At 42.9% G+C, this 16,945-nt stretch overlaps 1 protein-coding gene across 3 annotated transcripts in view; it reads right to left on the reverse strand.

Moving 5' to 3' along the window:
• Positions 1-593: 593 nt before the first annotated feature.
• LOC119519979 (H-2 class I histocompatibility antigen, Q10 alpha chain-like) overlaps positions 594-16,945 on the reverse strand; it is a 44,500-nt gene continuing 28,148 nt past the window's right edge. Inside the window, exons 3-8 of one of the 3 annotated variants that reach the window (XM_037817702.1) lie at positions 6,779-7,039; positions 4,674-4,949; positions 1,719-1,997; positions 1,507-1,608; positions 1,040-1,114; positions 594-755 (exon numbers count right to left, since the gene is read on the reverse strand). In XM_037817702.1, coding sequence (XP_037673630.1) covers positions 736-755; positions 1,040-1,114; positions 1,507-1,608; positions 1,719-1,997; positions 4,674-4,949; positions 6,779-7,039 — 1,013 coding nt within the window. In that variant the 3' untranslated portion in view covers positions 594-735. The remainder of the gene's footprint in view (positions 756-1,039; positions 1,115-1,506; positions 1,609-1,718; positions 1,998-4,673; positions 4,950-6,778; positions 7,040-16,945) is intronic. The other 2 variants (XM_037817703.1, XM_037817704.1) reach the window with 2 other exon arrangements.

A 16,945-nucleotide genomic window follows, 5' to 3' on the forward strand; every position in this document is an offset into this window, starting at 1 on the left:
TTTGAGGCTTATGTTCCCCAGAAAAGGTCATGTCCTTTTAATCCATTCTATGGGTGCAGACCTGTTGTGGGTGGGAACTTTGATGAGGTTGTTTCAATTGAGATGTGACACACCCCATTCCAGGTCAGTCTTAATCTTTTACTGGAGTCCTTTGTGAGAGAATAACAAGTAGAGATATTTGGAGAAAGCTTAGGGAGAAATGTCCCAGGGAAGCTAACAGAGGACCCACAGATGCTCAGGGAGGAGGTCACTGGAATAAGAAGCTGGAAACAATGGAACCTGGAGGAAGGATCAGCAGATGCTGCAGTGAGACAGAGGAACAGATGCCAGCAGCCTTTCTTCAAAGAAGATACTGTCCTGTTGATGCCATAATTTGTACATTTTCATGGCCTTAGAACTGTAAATTTGTAAACCAATAAATCCCCATTTCCCCAAGAAAATCCATTTCTGTTATATTGCATTCTGGCAGTTTTAGAAAAGTGAAACACACCCCAATCCACTGAAGAGGAAGCAACTGAATTTTTTTAAAAGGATTTCAGGACAACGCTAATGGAGAGAGGAGAGCTCATGTTTTGAAAGGGATGGGTACTTAATGGTCAAATGACAATTTTCAGCCAGTAAGTACAGGGAACTCCAGCCCCTCAAACACCCCAAAAAACCCCTCCTTGGTCTTGTAGCAGTGAACATCAATCAGCAGAGATGCTGGGCAGCCCCTTCTCTCACTGGCCTTTGGGATTATTGGGGGTCTTCTCCACCTGCAAGAAAAAAGGTAGGAGGTGATGCTGGCCTTCTCTGAGACCCTCTCCCAAACCCAGGGTGGAGGCTCCCCAGAGCACTCCCCACCCACCCTGCCCACACACTCAGGGTTTTCTATTCTATCCCTATCTGTGCTGGAATCCCTGACTCCTGTCAAGAATGGTCCAGTACACAGTGGGGAGCAGAGGACTGATACCAGGGTTAGTGCCAGGGAAATCACCCCCTTCCCCCACCCCATCTTTGCTTCTAAGGCATCTCAGTCATGATTGTGATCATCTCTCACCCTTGGAGTTCCCCCCACCAGCTAGTTCCATCACACAATCACCTGGGGCTTGCTTGTAAGATGTCTTTTTCTTGGCTGTGAGAAAAAAAGGACACAAAACCAGAGACTAGGTGGGTGGCAGGCAGAAGTGGAAAGAAATGAGGTGAGGTAGCTCCCAGACCCCCACCTCCTCATGACCCACCACTGTGGGCCATTTCCAAGGTCAGACCCAGTGGATTTCCCATGGCTGTGGGATCTGAAGGGCCCAGGGAGTTGTGTGGCCATGGAGTGGGCATGCTTGGGCTGGGTACTTCTCTGAATGTGACAGGGTGATGGGAGCAGGAGGCAGGGCCTTAGCAGTAGCTGCTGATCTCCAGGTGTGGAACAGTTCCGGCCAAAGGGATGGGACGCTGAGCATTCCTCTCTATAGACATCCCAGACTGACTAGGCAAGATGGCCTCCCACCCCTTCATTTCTTCTCCACTCACCTTGAAGCCATGTTTTCCAAAACACAATCCCAGCCACCAATAAGGCAATGAACAAACTGGTGATGATAATCACAGCTTTGGGTCCACAACAAGAAGGTGGTTCTAAGATAGGAAAAGAGGCATGTCCCCCATATCATGGAACTGTCTCCAGGTGTCCTGGGGCCCTTCTCTGCCCCTTTTCTCCCCACCCCAGCCAAGCCCCAACTCCTCACCCCAGGCCACAATGAGTGTGCTGTTCAGGCTGGGGTGCTGCACGTGGCAAGTGTACTGGGTCTCTGCCACCCCCTTGCACACATGCATGACTGCCCATGTCTGGTAGGTGCCATCACCACTGGGCCGTGTCTCCACCTGCTCAGTCTCTAGGGTCAGCTCCTCCCCACCTAGCCACCAGCTCAGTGTTATGTCCTTTGGGTAGAAGCCCAGGGCCCAGCACTTCAGCATGGCACACCCATCCTGGGCCAGGTGCTTTGTCACTTGTACCTTAGGCGGCTCTGCAGAGAGAGAAGAGGAAGTCTGGTGATAGCTGCTTTCTGCCCACCCCCCATGTCTTTACCCCTACTCCTCTGCCTTCTTCCAGGGGTGGAGGACAGGGAGGAGATGGAGACAGGTTCTCTCTCCAGGGGAGGCACTAAGCTATTGTTTGAGGCATAGCTGACCCATCACCAACTGTCCCAAAGGGGGCCTGTCCTGGGAATTCTCATGTGGGACATGTGAGCTCCCACTCCTAACCCCAAGGAGTGTCCTGGTTGGGCTGTTGGGTCCTGTATGGACACACCCATCCCTTCCTCTCTTAGAGACTCTGGAGTTTTCTCAAAGGCTTTACATTTTTCCTCATGATTTCCTGTACATAGTAGGTGACTAATAAGTACTTGTTAAATGAAGACAAAAATGATGATCCTTCCCTCACAGTAGATTTGGGTTTTTAGAAGTGTTGGCTCAGGAGTCAGAAAGCCTAGGTTTGAAGCCCAGCTCAACCTCATTCCAGGTGTGTGACCTGAAGGAGGAACCTTAGTCCTCCCATCTTTGAAGGCTTAATGGGGATTAATAGTTCCTTCTTCTCAGGGTTGTTCAAAGGGTACAATGAGATAATGCAGGTAAAAGGCTAAGAACAATGCCTAACACCAAGTTCAACACTCATTTATTTAACACACACCAATGTGGTGCTTTGGGGATGCAGGCACAGTGAGGGCAAGTTAGCCCAAGACCAAACTGCCAGCAAATCCTGAAACCATTTCTGGATCTGGAGGGCTGGGCTCCAGTGTCTAAGCTCTGACCCATTATACTCTCCTCTCATGATCACACCATCTCCTCCTGGCTTTATTTATCCTGTTAGCCCCTCACAGAATGTCTTCCCTATTGTCACAGCCAGTTCACATCACACCTACTCAAATCAACAACCATCTACAGGGTGCTGGCTGCTCTGACACAGTCCCACTTCCCCAAACAGTCTCCATGACCTCTGCAGCCCTGAAAGGCCTCCACTACTCAGCACCCCCATGCATCTGCCTCTCCCACTCTCTGTCCCAGCCCTTGCATCTCAGAGCTGTGATGCCTCTTGTATCTCCAGGCTCAGTTGCTTGGGTCAGGAAAAGTTTAGAACACACCAGCCTGGGGCCTATGGAACATGTTTAGCACAAGGAGGGTGTGTGGAGGGAGAGGGATGAAGGGCCTCAGTTACCATCAGCCTTAGTGTGTCTGAGACTGTTGGGGGACACTATCCACTGGAGCCAGGGGTCCATTATTGAAGGTCATTAGAACCCTACAATAACTTCTGACATCAACTACAATGCAATTCTGGCTCTACCAGAAGTTAAGCCAAGTTCTCCATCCCCATGGGACTGCCTGGGGCTTCCTGGACCACCCACACTTCTGACCAGCTGGCTACAAAAAGACCTCCTGAGTCACCTCCAGAGAACCTCCTTTTTCGATCAGATGTGGCCTCTCTCTTTCTCTAAACCCAACTCTGCAAATTACCCTCCACCCCTACATGTGACATGACTTCCAGGGGAGTGAATCTCCCTGGTGATGTGGGACACGACTTCCAGGGATTAGCCTGACCCTGACATTGAGGGATTAAGAATGCCTTTTTGACCAAAAGCGGGGAAAGAAAGGTAACAAAATAACATTTCAGTGGCTAAGAGATTTCAAATAGAGTCAAGAGGCTATCCTGGAGGTTACCCTTATGCAAGCTCCAGCTAGACAGGCCAAATGGCCACAGTATGCCAAGCTCTTACTAAGAGTAGTCCCAAATATCTAGGTCCCTATCTGAGACTTTATAAAAGTTTCACTCACTAAATTTACTTTTCCAAAACAAATCCTCCAGATAGTTCCTATGCCAGATAAGTCCCCAAACCCAGAGGCAACAGCCTCTTCAAGAATATCAACCAGATCCATGCACTTCTCCATAATGTCAACACCCCTTTTCAATATGAACAAATTAGGGTGCTCACTGCCCAGATACCCTTGAAGAATGAGACAGTGATCAAATAAAAGGGAGGGGTAGCAACAGACAAGATAGGATTTTACAAAGGATTATGAATACTGAATCTTTATATAAATATTGTTTTTTATTTTCTAGGGAACTAGAATCACTAGAAGGAAATAACTGATGTGGTGGAACTGTAACATAAAACATGCTTCAAATTTGCTCTATAGCTCCTTGTTAAATTGTACTCTGAAAGTTACCACATTTCTGTATATATGTTATATTGCATGATAAGGAAATAACTGAAATTGTGGATCTGTAACCCATAACATTCTTTGAAATTTGCTATTTGTCAAATCATACTTTTAAGGTTATCAATTCTCTGTATATATGTTAATATTTCACAATTAATAAAAAGACATCCTGAGCTACCCGATTTAACACACTTGTTCTACAGATGAAGAAAGGGAGGTCCAGAGTCAGGGGGTTAATTACCCAAGACCACCCTGTGGGACAGAGGAGACTCCAGAACTCCTCACTTCAGGCATAGGACACTGGAGTGAGGGCCAGAAGTCTGGGCTTTGTCCTGCTGTGCTGTCAGCCCATCATTTTGGGTCTTGGTGGACTTGTCTGAGAGCAGAGGACAAACACCTATCCTCCATGCCCTTTGTAAGGTGGGATGGCTGCCACTAATATGAGGGATTGGAGCCACTTTTTGGAATTCCAGGGTCTGGGCACTTACCTTGCTGGGTGAGATTATGGCCACCCAGCTGCAGGTATCTGTGCAGGGAGATGAGGCACAGGCTCTCCAGGTAGGCTTTGTCATACTCAGCATAGCAAGGCTCCATCTCCCACCTGCGCTTTGTCAGTATGGCTGCAGGCTCAGCTGACACCCAGCTCAGTGTCTCCAGGTCTAGTGACAGGTGGTCCTGCCCATCAAAGCCAAACTGCCAGAAGATGCTGGTGCTGCCATCCTCCTGGATCTCACAGCCAAACATGCGCTGTGTACTGTGCAAGCCTGGACATGCCGAGCAAGAAGGCTGTAGCATGCAAGGGCCACCAATGCAGAGTTCCCGACCTCTGGGAAGAAGACCACCACCCACCTGGGCAGGGGTCTGGGGGCTGGCAGAGGAGATGATGGGGGTGATACAGCTCAAAAATGGGGTTCTCTGCCCAATGCATATAACTGCCAATCTTTGACACTGGGATTTCAAAGGAAGGAAGAGTTTATTGTTTTAAAGGGAGAAAGAGTTTATTGCAACTCAAAGCAAGGAGAACGGATATGGCCTATGGTTTTAAAAACCTGTCTTCCCAAGTCTAAGGAGTTAATGAATTTTATAGATTCAAATAAAGGGAGATGGCATTGTTACCATTACAATAAGAAGTATAAACAACTACAGTTTGCAAATGTAAAGGAGCAGAGCTAAGCTAGAACTAAGCTAGAATAACCATTACAATAACCTGTATAAATAATGTAGTCAAGGGTTAGTTCTGGGCTGACTCAAGTTCCTTCATTAACACTGGAAGGTTGTCTTAGTGATAAGACTCTAAAGTTGTAAAACAGGATAAAGGGGTATAAGCAGGGCCAGTCAGGAAGTTTTTACAATTTGCAAATCAGAGGGTTTCAATAATTTCAAGTATTTCCTTTTGGCTATTCTACAGCATACTAGAAAGTAACAAAAATGCATCTATATAACGTTCAATCATCATAATTATTTTTAAAATCTTAATTTTTTGGTTACAGGGGCTCCCAAATGGAAGGGGAGGGAGGAGAGCATTAGCATTTTCTTTAATTGCTCCCCAGGAAATTCTCATGTGCAGCCAGGACGGAGAAGCTTGGTGGGCCTCTGTGAACCCCCGATTCCTCATGGAGGAAGAACAACTGATTTCATTGTGATAAGACACATTATTTTTATGTGCTGCTAAGAAGGAAGAGACTCTGCTATTTATGGATGTGAGATGCCTTCAATGGTAATAGTAAGACATGCTTCAATTTCAGTGATGTTAAAATGTGAAGCCAGATGAGCCTGGCAGTTACCCTGGCCACTTGGGGGTCAGTCATGCTCATACTGGGCTGGTTCCACTGAGCCCAGACCCAGGACAGCTGTGCTGCCAGGTCAGAGCAGATACATCCCCTGCCACACAGCCCTTCTCAGTCTCCCTTCTTTACATCTATACTTTGCAGGCCTCTGGGGACCTGTGGCTTTTAGGGTGCTTATTTGGGTGTCTGGGTACAGAGCAGGAGGTTGAACTAACACTCAGAGTGTGCTGTGAGAACAGGCTGGCTTCCATGCCTGCTTCAGAGATGGGAAAGCCAGGCTGAGAGAAATGTCCCATCACCCTCTGGCTAAGTAAATGTCCCCACTTGCATCTGCCTCACTTCTCACCAAGTTCTCTCTCCCACCTCAAGCTGTTTGCCTAGACCATTGGGTCACTATTCCATCACCTGGCAGGGATGGTGTTTGAGGGCCTCATCCTGGGTGCGTTTTGAAGTGTTTGGGGGATTGGGGAAAAAGGCAGGGAAAAGGATCCCCCAGTCTGCTGAGGTCTAGAACCCCAAGTAGTAGAAGGGGAAATATATCCAGCATTGTGGATCCCCATGCTGGCTTGCAGGATGGCTGGACCCAGAATCAATTTTGAAGGCCCCTGTCTCCTGTGCTTGGTTGTTGGGGAAAGAGCCTGGAAAGGTGGTTCATCAGGAGTGTGCAAGAGCTGATCAACCTCCCTCCCCTACTGGACAGGTATGGGGCTGCCTGGACTTCAGTATACAGCAGGGGTCAAAGAAGTAGGATGTGGGGAGGGATGGGAGTTGCACTGCACCCCTCAGACAGCTCCCCATTGACATACCGCTGCTCCGGTTGTGGTATCTCATCATAGTCCAAATCTCCACCTGCTGCACCTTCTCCCAGCCCCTCTGCTTCTGGGTTTCCATTTCCCAGTACTGGGCCTCTATAGGTGCCACCCACAGGGCCTGGGGCTTGGCCTTGCCCAGGCGACTGTCATACCGGATGAAGGGCTGGTCATCCACATAACCCACAGCCAGAAAGTCGGGGAGGTTTGAGCCTGGTTCTGACAGAGTCAGGTAGTGGTAGTGGAGAGAATGGGTCCCTGTGGAAACATGGGAGTTGCTCTCAGGCTCCATCAGGATCTGCACCAGGAACTGTTGTGACCTGGGAGGGAGTGCGGGGTCCGAAAGATGCAGAACTAGGCATTTGGTTAAAAAAATATTAAGGACATCCAAATTGTCTAAATAAATGAATAATCAATCCAATCAGTCAATAAAACACTAGGCCAGACTTTATGCACTAAGGCTCACTGGACTTCATTCCTAGAAACTCCCTCCTACCCTCATCAGGGCCCACTTACACAGACTTTATGTTACCTGTAATAAGTGCGAGCATCTGATTTCCCATCTTGTGGTTAAAAACAATGTGATAAATTTTGGGGGTTGTTTTGAAGCTTAATTTATGTAAAAGTATTAATTCCACAAAGATGCCCAATAGAGCTCAGTCATCATTTTTAGCTTAAACCATTGCTGCCAAGCTGGTGGTGTCTTGATTTCCATTGCTGACTCCTTCCCACTCCCATAAACCATCCCATAGCAGTGTTTGATAATCTGTCTCTGCTGGTTTTGAGCTTTATGTATCCCAGAAAAGGCCATGTTCTTTTAATCCATCCCTGTGGGTACAGACCAATTGTGGGTGGGACCTCTTGATTAGGTTGTTTCAATGGAGATGTGACCCAGCCCATTCAGGGTGGGTATTAATCCTTTACTGGAGTCTGTTATGAAAAGATAAAAGGCAGAGGTATTTTGGAGAGGGCTTACAGAGAGAGAAATGCCCTGGAGATGCTGAAAACCCAGACACTCAGAAAGAAAGCCACTGGAACCAGGAATGGAAAGCAATGAAACTCAGGAATAAAGGACAAGCAGATATCACCATGTGCCTTGCTACCTGACAGAGAAACTCCAGATGCCAGCATCCTTTCTTCAGAGAAGATATCCTCTTGTTGATGCCTTAATTTGGATATTTTCATTACCTTATAACTAAACTTGCAACAATAAATACCCATTGCTTAAAACCAACCCATTTCTCATATATTGCATTCTGGCAGCTTTAGCAAATTGAAACACAATCTCTTTTCTCTTTAAGTCTATATTCTGCCTGGAGTTCATTCTCTACCAGGCCTCCAGAAGCCTTAACTCATCCACTTGACTTGGTCCCAGAAAGGAAACATATTTAGCAGTCAGTCCTGACTCAAGTTATAATTAAAAAATGCTGGGTCTTTTTTGCGGCACACCTCCAGTGTGGTGTAATTTTGAATGACAGCATTTGAGGAGGGTGTATACATGTAAAACTATACATCTAAATCATCATGTTGGAAGTATTTTAGGGCCCCCTTGTCCAGATTTATAAATGCAACTGAGGGACACACTGGAGTACAGTAATGAATTGAACAATCAGTTGACAAGGACACTGAGAAACTCTGAGGCAGAGTGATTGGTTAAGAGTGACAGTTTAGTGTGGTACATTTGTTATAATTCATGAAAGAACATTTTTATAATTATACTAATAACTATAGTCCATTATTTACAATAGGGTTCCCTGTGTTCTACAGTCCTAAGTCTAATCATTTCATTTTTATTCTATTAACATCTATATGGCCTAAAATTTCCTCTTTTAACTACATTCACATATATAATGCATATATAACACTTTTCTGAGAGATATCCATGGCTGGCTTCCTCATCTCATCTGTAAGAACTTTTTGCTTAGTCTTGCCTTCCTTGCCTACTTTATTAAATATTTACCCCCAAGTACTCCCCAACTCCCATACCTGCATTATTTTTCTCCAGAGCATATATACCATTTCCTTTAGACTACACATTTTACTTGCTTATGTTATTAAGAGTTTATCTCTCCCCCCAAAATATCAGCTTCCCCAGGGCAGGGATTTCTGAACAGTTTTTTTCTCTGATGTTTCTCTAGGATCCGGAACAGTGTGCAACACACAGTAGGTGCTCAATGTCAGAATATTCAAATATGAAAGACATGAGTTGGACACAACTCACAGCTCTCTGCTCATCACTTCCCTCTCACGTTCTGACCACAATAATCTCTGCCAGGCCGTCTATCAAGCCCTGGCCTCTGGACCTTGGCATCTGTGGTTCCTTCTTCCCCAAGCACTCCCTTCCCTCTCCTCTCTTGGCCAATTTCTCCTCATCCTTGGGGTTGCAGCTCAGGGGTCCCTTCCTCAAGGAAGCCTTCCTGATTTCATGCTAACATCCCTCAAATGGGTCTCAACAGTGTTGTAAATTCCCAGAAAAGACTGAGCTTCATGGGGGTTGGCAACACATCTGACTGTGCCATTGCTAATTCTCCAGGGCTTCACATCATGATTGGCATGGAGTGGGCACTCAATTCCTGTTTACCACATTTGTCTGATAAGAAAAACAAGAGCACAAATGCCAGTGACAATAACCATAGCTGCCATTTTTGAGTGACCCTTAAGTGTCCTGCACTGCCCTAACTGCTTTCCATTGACCATCTCAGTTGACCCTTCCAGTATACCTAAGAGTTTGGTGTGGTCAGCTCCATTTTACAGATGAGGGTGTCAAGGCCCAGTGGAGGCTGAGTATAGCACCCAAAGTCAGGCACTAGAAAGCAGGGATCCTGGATTCACTCCCCAGTGCCAGATGCCTTTTCTAAGCTGAGGAAAAGAGGAGCTATTTCCTCACATGTAGAGAAATCTACTGTAGGGGGGTAAGAGAGGTCAACATGAAGGCATGTTTGAGGGAAGGCGAGGACTGGAGTCTGTCTCTCACAGTGCCATTTCCATGGAAGCCACAGAGTCAAGGTCAGGGTAAGGCACTGTGACTGCACTGTTCAGGAACACTCCTGGGCTGGGAACCATGAACTGGCACACAGATCTTGGGCCACCATGACAAGTACGGGATAAGACACTGGGGAGAACTCAGGCTGCAGCACCTTTTCTGAAGAAGCTCTGGGAGGGAGGACAAAAAAAGACTCTCTTCTTGGGTGGCTGCTGGGCCTCCTGGCTTGGTGGGGATGATTTCCTGTCCTGTCTCCCTTCATGTGGCTGAGGAAGCAATGTGGTGGGCTAAATAATGCCCCCCAAAGATATCCCTGAAACTTGGGCATGTTATCTTATGTGATAAAGTGAACATGTTCTTAAGCTTAATCTACTCCTGTGGGTGTGAACCCATTGTAAGCAGGATCTTTTCACAAGGTTTCTTCAGTTAAGATGGGGCCCACCTGAATCAGGATGGGTCTTAATCCTATTACTTGGGTCCTTCATAAATGGATTGAAATTCAGAAACAGAGAGAAAGCCACAGATAGAAGGAACTGAAATTTGGTGGAGCCTCGAAGAGAAGGGAGAGGCCAGGAGGGGTCACCATACACATTGCCATGTGGCAGAGGAGCCCAGGACCAAGGATCACCAGCAGCCAGCCCCAGAACATCACAGATTTTGGGGAGAAAGAATTGTCTTCATGACACCTTGATTTGGACTTTCTTTCCTAAACTCAGAACCATGAGCCATTAAATTCCCATTATTTAAGCCCTCCCTTTGCATGATATTTGCTTGAGCAGCCCAAGAAACTAAAATGTGTGGTAATAGAGACTTTGCAGATTTGATTAGGTTAAGGATCCTGAAATGAGGATATTATCCTGGATTGTCCAGGCTGGTGCAAAATATCCTCACAGTGCCCACACAAGAGGGAGGCAGAGGGAGATTTGATTAGAGACAGTAGCAGTCTGTCTATAGGAAAAGGCAATATGAGGATGGAGTAGAAAGAGATTTGAAGATGTGATGCTGCTGGCTTTGAGGTGATAGGAAGGGGCTATCAATCAAGAAATGCAAGGAATGCAGCTCTAGAAGGTGTAAAAGGAAGGACAAATTTTCTTCTGGAGCTGTGGGAGGGAGCAAAACCCTGTTGACACCCTGACTTTGTCCACATGAAAGCTTTAGGACTTCTGACCTCTAATACTGTAAGATAATAAATGTGTGTTTTTAAGACATCACATTTGGGGTAATGTTACAGCAGCACTAGGAAGCCAATATCATAGTATTAAATTTCTGTTTAATTGCTCACCCATTCAAACTCATGAGCACTGAGGGTCATGGTTGAAGGGAAGGGCACTCCTGGGGAGGTATGAACTGGGATGAAGGCTCTGAAAGGTGTGACAAGTCTAGTCTCTGAGCTGAGGCAGAGGCCTGAGGGATGCAGATAGAGGGTGCAGGAGAGCTTGGTGCTCCTGCCAGCAGAGCAAGGAGAGGCAGCAAATGTGCTGACATGCTTTTTCCCAGATGTGGAAAAGGTGGGAAAGAGCAAGTAATCCTAAGGTCAGGAATGGTGAGGAAGGTAGCAATGCACATCAACTGGTTGTTTTGTAATATTATGGGCAGGATCTACTTATTATTTATGTTTCATTCTAGCTGCTTCAATTAGCAAAGATATTTTTGTTTAAACATGGGGGATATCTGGCAATGTAGTATTTTTTAAATTTACAAAACACTTCTAGGGGGAATTCCTGATATTCTTGCAAGCATTAGGGACTCCCAATTTAATAAATTAAACCCTCAAACTTGGGGCTTGCCCTTATATAGCTTGTTATTGCAAAGGGGAGTCTGCCTACTTCTAATTGTGCCTAAGAAGCACCCCCAGAGAACCACCTTGTTGCTCAGATGTGGCCACTTTCTCTAAGCCAACTGTGAAAATAAACTCATTACCCTCTCCCCCATGTGGGACATGACTCCAAGGGTGTAAATCTCCCTGGCAAAATGGGGCATGATTCCCAGGGATGAGCCTGGCCCTAACACCATGGGCTTGAGAAAGCCTTCTTGACCAAAAGAGGGAAGAGAAATGAAACAAAATAAAGTTTCAGTGGCTAACAGATTTTAAATAGAGTTGAGAGGTCACTCTGGAGGTTAGTCTTATGCATTATATAGATACTCCTTTTAGTTTCCAGTGTATTAGAATAGCTAGAATACTTGACTCTGTTGAACTGTAATCCAGACTTGATTCTTTTTTTAATCATTTTATTGTCAAATATATTATATATACATAGAAGTGATAACTTTCTAAGTGACTTTAACAAGTATTTGGAGTGCAAATTTCAAAGAATATTATAGGTTACAGATTCACAGTTTCAGTTATTCCCTTATTATGAAATATAATATATATACAAAAAGGTAATATTTTTCAAAGTATGCTTTAACAAGTTGTTATACAGGAAATTCCAATAGTAGTCATAAGTTATAGTACCACAGTTTTAGTTATTTCCTTATTGTGAAATACAACATATACAAAAAGGTATATCTTTCTAATTACAATTTAACAAGTAGCTATAAAACAAATTTCAAAGGATGCTATGTGTTACAGTTCCACCATTTCAATTCCTTTCTTCCAGCTACTCTAACACCCTAGCAACTGAGAAAAAGAAAGTTATATAAAGATTCAGTATTCATCATCCTTTCTTAAATTCCATCTTGTCTGTTGCTACCCCTTCCTCTAGTTTAATTACTTTCCCAATCTTCAGGGATGCCTAGGAAGTGACCACCCTAACCTGTTCATGTTGAAAAGGGATGTCAACTTTATAAGCAAAAGGGGCACATCTAGCTGATGTTCTCGAGGAGGCTATTGCCTCTGGGCTTTGGAACTTAGCTGGCCTTGGAGCACTCTAAAGGATTTAAGTTTCTGAGAAATAAACAGTGAATCTTTTATAGAGTCTCATATAGGGATCTGGGTATTCTTTAGGGTGTGGGGGGACTACTATTGACTTGGGCTTATCATATTGTGGTCATTTGGCATACCGTGGTGAAGCTTGCATAGGAGTAACATCCAGGACAGCCTGTTGACTATTTGAATTCTCTTAGCCACAAAAACCTTATTTTGTTGCCTTTATTTTCCCCTTTTTGGTCAAAAGACATTCTGAATCCCTCAATGCCAGAGTCAGGCTCATTCCCGGAATCCATGTCCCATACTGCCAGGAAGGCTCATTCATCTTGTGGTCCTGTCACATGTCAGGGGGAGGGTGATGAATCAATTTGCAGAGTTAGGCTTAAATAGAGAAAGTCCACATATGAGCAGCAAAGTTCTCTGAAGGTGACTTCTATGCATAATAGCAGGGGGGGCCTAGTATCCCCTTTACAACCATAAGTTTCACCTGAGAAAGCCTCATTATCAGAGCTTAACTTATAAAGTGGGGGGTTCCTAAGTTCACACAGCATATGTTATGTCCACAATAATCCATCCATATCTCCCATTATCATTTAGTTGTATATCCTCAACACTCTCCATTTTAAATAATTCTTATGACCCAAAATATCTCATAGCTCTTGTCAGCCCTTAACTATTTGTACCTAGTGTTTCTGTAATAATAGTATGGTATTCCTATTAATTATAGTCCCTAATATGCAATATGTATATTTTTCCCATATACCCTGCTGTTGTCAACTCTCTGTGCTAATGTCATAACTTAGAAGCATATCATGCAAGGACCTATCTATTACTGTGTGGCTGATCTGTGCAGAATATGCCTTTAAACAACCCCTTTCAATACTATTCACCTTCAATACAGATCTGATACTTATAATCCCATTAACAATCACCCCATCCATTACCATACCTTTGAATTCAACGATCATTAACATATCTGAACATATTAGATTACCATTCCCTCTCACTATCTCCTGTCTATCACTAGGTCCCCAATATTCTATATTATAAGACATTGATTTTTACATTGTTCAGATAGTTCTCAGAAGTGGTAACATAAAATATACCTCCTTTTGTGTCTGATTTATTTCACCCAGCATTATATCTTCTAGGTTCATCCATGTTGCCATATATTTCAGGACCTTGTTTCTTCTTACTGCTCCATAGTATTCCATCTTATTTATATACCATATATTGTTTAACCACTCATCTGTGAAGGACACTTATATTGTTTCCTTCTCTTTGCAATTGTGAACAATGCTGCTATGAACATTGGTGTACAAATGTCAGTTCATGTCACTGCTTTCAAATGTTCTTTCTGGGTATATACCATGAAGCGGAATTGTTGGATCATAGGGTAATTCAATATCTATTTTTCTAAGAAACTGCCAAACTATCTTCCAGAGTGGCTGTACCTTTATACAGTTCCACCAGCAATGAATAAGGGTTCCAATTTCTCCACATCCTCTCCAGCATTTGTACTTTCCTGTGTTTGATGGCAGTCATTCTTATTGGTGTGAGGTGATAGCTCATTGTGGTCTTGATTTGTATTTCCCTAATAGCTAGTGAAAATGAACATTTTTTCATGTGTTTTTTAGCCATTTGCATTTCCTCTTCAGAGAAATGTCTTTTCATATCTTTTGCCCATTTTATAATTGGGCTGTTTGTACTATTGTCATTGAGTTGTAGGATTTCTTCATAAATGCAAGATACCAGTCTCTTATCAGATACATGGTTTCCAAATATTTTCTCCCATTATGTTGGCTGCCTCTTCACATTTTTGACAAACTCCTTTGAGGTACAGAAGCTTTTGATTTTGAGGAGGTCCCATTAACCTGTTTTTCTTTCATTGTGCTTTTGGAGTAAGGTCTTAAAGATGTCTCCCTATATTATCTTCTAGGAGTTTTATGGTACAGTCTCTTATATTGAGGTCTTTGATCCACTTTGAGATAATTTTTATAGGGAATGAGGTGGGGGTCCTCTATCATTCTTTTTGTTATGTCTATCCAGTTCTCCCAGCTCCATTTGTTGAAAAGACTGCTATCCCATATGGATGGACTTGGGGGCCTTATAAAAATCCATCGACTGTATATCTGTTGGTCTATTTCTGAACTCTCAATTTGATTAAATTGATCAATATGTCTATCTTTATGCCAGTACCATGCTGTTTTGGCCACTGTAGCTTTATAGTAGACTTCAAAGTCTGGACATTTAAGTCCTCCCACTTTGTTCTTCTTTCTTAGGATGTTTTTGGCAATTTGAGTTCCCTTTACCTTCCAAATAAATCTGATAACTAGTTTTCCCAAGTCTGCAGCATAGGTTGCTGGAATTTTGGTTGGAATTGCATTGAAATTATATATCATTTTGGGTAGAATTGATATCTTAACAATGTTTAGTCTTCCTATCCTTGAGCATGGCATATTTTTCCACCTTTGCAGGTCCTTTTTTATTTCTTTTAGTAAAGTTTTGTAATTTTCTCTGTAGAGATCCTTTATGTCCTTGGTTAAGTTTATTCCTAGGTATATGATTTTTATAGTTGCTCTTGTGAATGGAATTTTTTTTGATTGCCTCTTCAGTTAGGTCATTACTAGTGTATAGGAACAATATGGACTTACATGCATTAATCTTATATCCTGCAACTCTGCTGAATTTGTTTATTAGCTGAAGTAGCTCTGTAGTTCAATTCTCAGGATTTTTCAAATATGAGATCATACCATCTGCAAATAATGAGTTCCAATTTGGAAAACTTTTGGATTATTATCATGATGAATTTCTCTGTTCATAACTTCTAGCACAATGTTGAATAATAGAGGTGATAGTGGGCATCCTTGTCTCCTTCCCAATCTTAGGGGAAGTCTTTCAGCCTCTCAGCATTGAGTACTATATTGGCTGTGGGTTTTTCATATATGCTTTTTATCATATTGAGGAATGTTTCTTCAATTTCTACCTTTTGCAGTGTTTTTCTCAAAAGGTGATGTTGAATTTTGTCAAGGGTTTTTTCAGCATCTATTGAGATGATCATTGGATTTTTTCCCTCTTAATTTGTTAATATGTTGAATTAAATTGATTTTCTTAGGTTGAACCACCCTTGCATGTAGGCATCACTTGGTTGTGGTGTAAAATTCTTTTAATGTGCCTTTGGATTTGATTTGCAAGTATTTTGTTTAGGATTTTTGCATCTATATTCATTAAGGAGATTGGCCTACAGTTTTCTTAGTTTTTGTATCAGAGTGATATTAGCTCCATGAAATGAGTTAGGTAATGTTGCTTTTTTAATTTTTTGAAAGAGTTTAAGTGTCAATTCTTTAAGGAAAGTTTGGTAAAATGCCCCTGTGAAGCCATCTGGCCCTGGGCTTTTATTTATAGCATATTTTTGATGACTGATTGGATCTCTTTGCTTGGGATTGGTTTGGTGAGGTCTTCTGTTTCTTCACTGTTCATTGTAGGTTGTTCATGTGTTTCCAGAAAATTGTCCATCTCCTCTAAATTGTTTAGCTATTGGCATACAGTTTTCCATAGTATCCTCTTAGGAATTTTTTTATTTCTTTGGAATCTGTAGAAAATTTCCCCTTCTCATTTCTGATTCTATTTATTTTGATCTTCTTTCTTTTTTATTTTATCAGCATAGCTAAGGGTCTATAGTCTTGTTGATCTTCTGAAAGAAGCAACTTTTGGTTTTATTCATTCTCTCTTATTTTTTGTTTTCCAGCTTATTTATTTCTGCTTTAATATTTTTTTGTTTCTTTTCATCTACTTGCTTTTGGGATACTTTGCTGGTCATTCTATAGCCTCTTCAGCTGTTCATTTAGGTCTTTAGTTCTGCTCTGTCTTGCTTTTTGATACATGTATTTAGAGCTATAGATTTCCCTCTCAGCACTGCCTTCACTGGTTGTTTAGGAGTGTGTTTTTTAACCTCCATATGTTTGTGAAAGATCTGGCTCTTTGGGGGTTGTTGACTTCTAGTTGCATTCCATTGTGGTCAGAAAATGTGCTTTGAATAATTTCAATTTTTCTAAATTTATTGAGGCTTGTGTTATGCCCCAGCATATGATCTATCCTGGAGAATGTTCCATGGGCATTAGAGAAGAATGCATATCCTGGTTATTTTGGATGTAATGCTCTCTATATGTCTAAGTCTAATTCATTTATCACATTGTCAAGGTTCTCAATTTCCTTATTTGTCCTTTGTCTGGTTGTTCTATCTTTAGAAGAGAGTGGTGTATTGAAATATCCCACTATTATTTTAGACTTGTCTATTGCTCCCTTCAGTTTA

This window comes from Choloepus didactylus, chromosome 24 (assembly GCF_015220235.1).
Source record: "Choloepus didactylus isolate mChoDid1 chromosome 24, mChoDid1.pri, whole genome shotgun sequence".
NCBI lineage: Eukaryota > Metazoa > Chordata > Mammalia > Pilosa > Megalonychidae > Choloepus > Choloepus didactylus.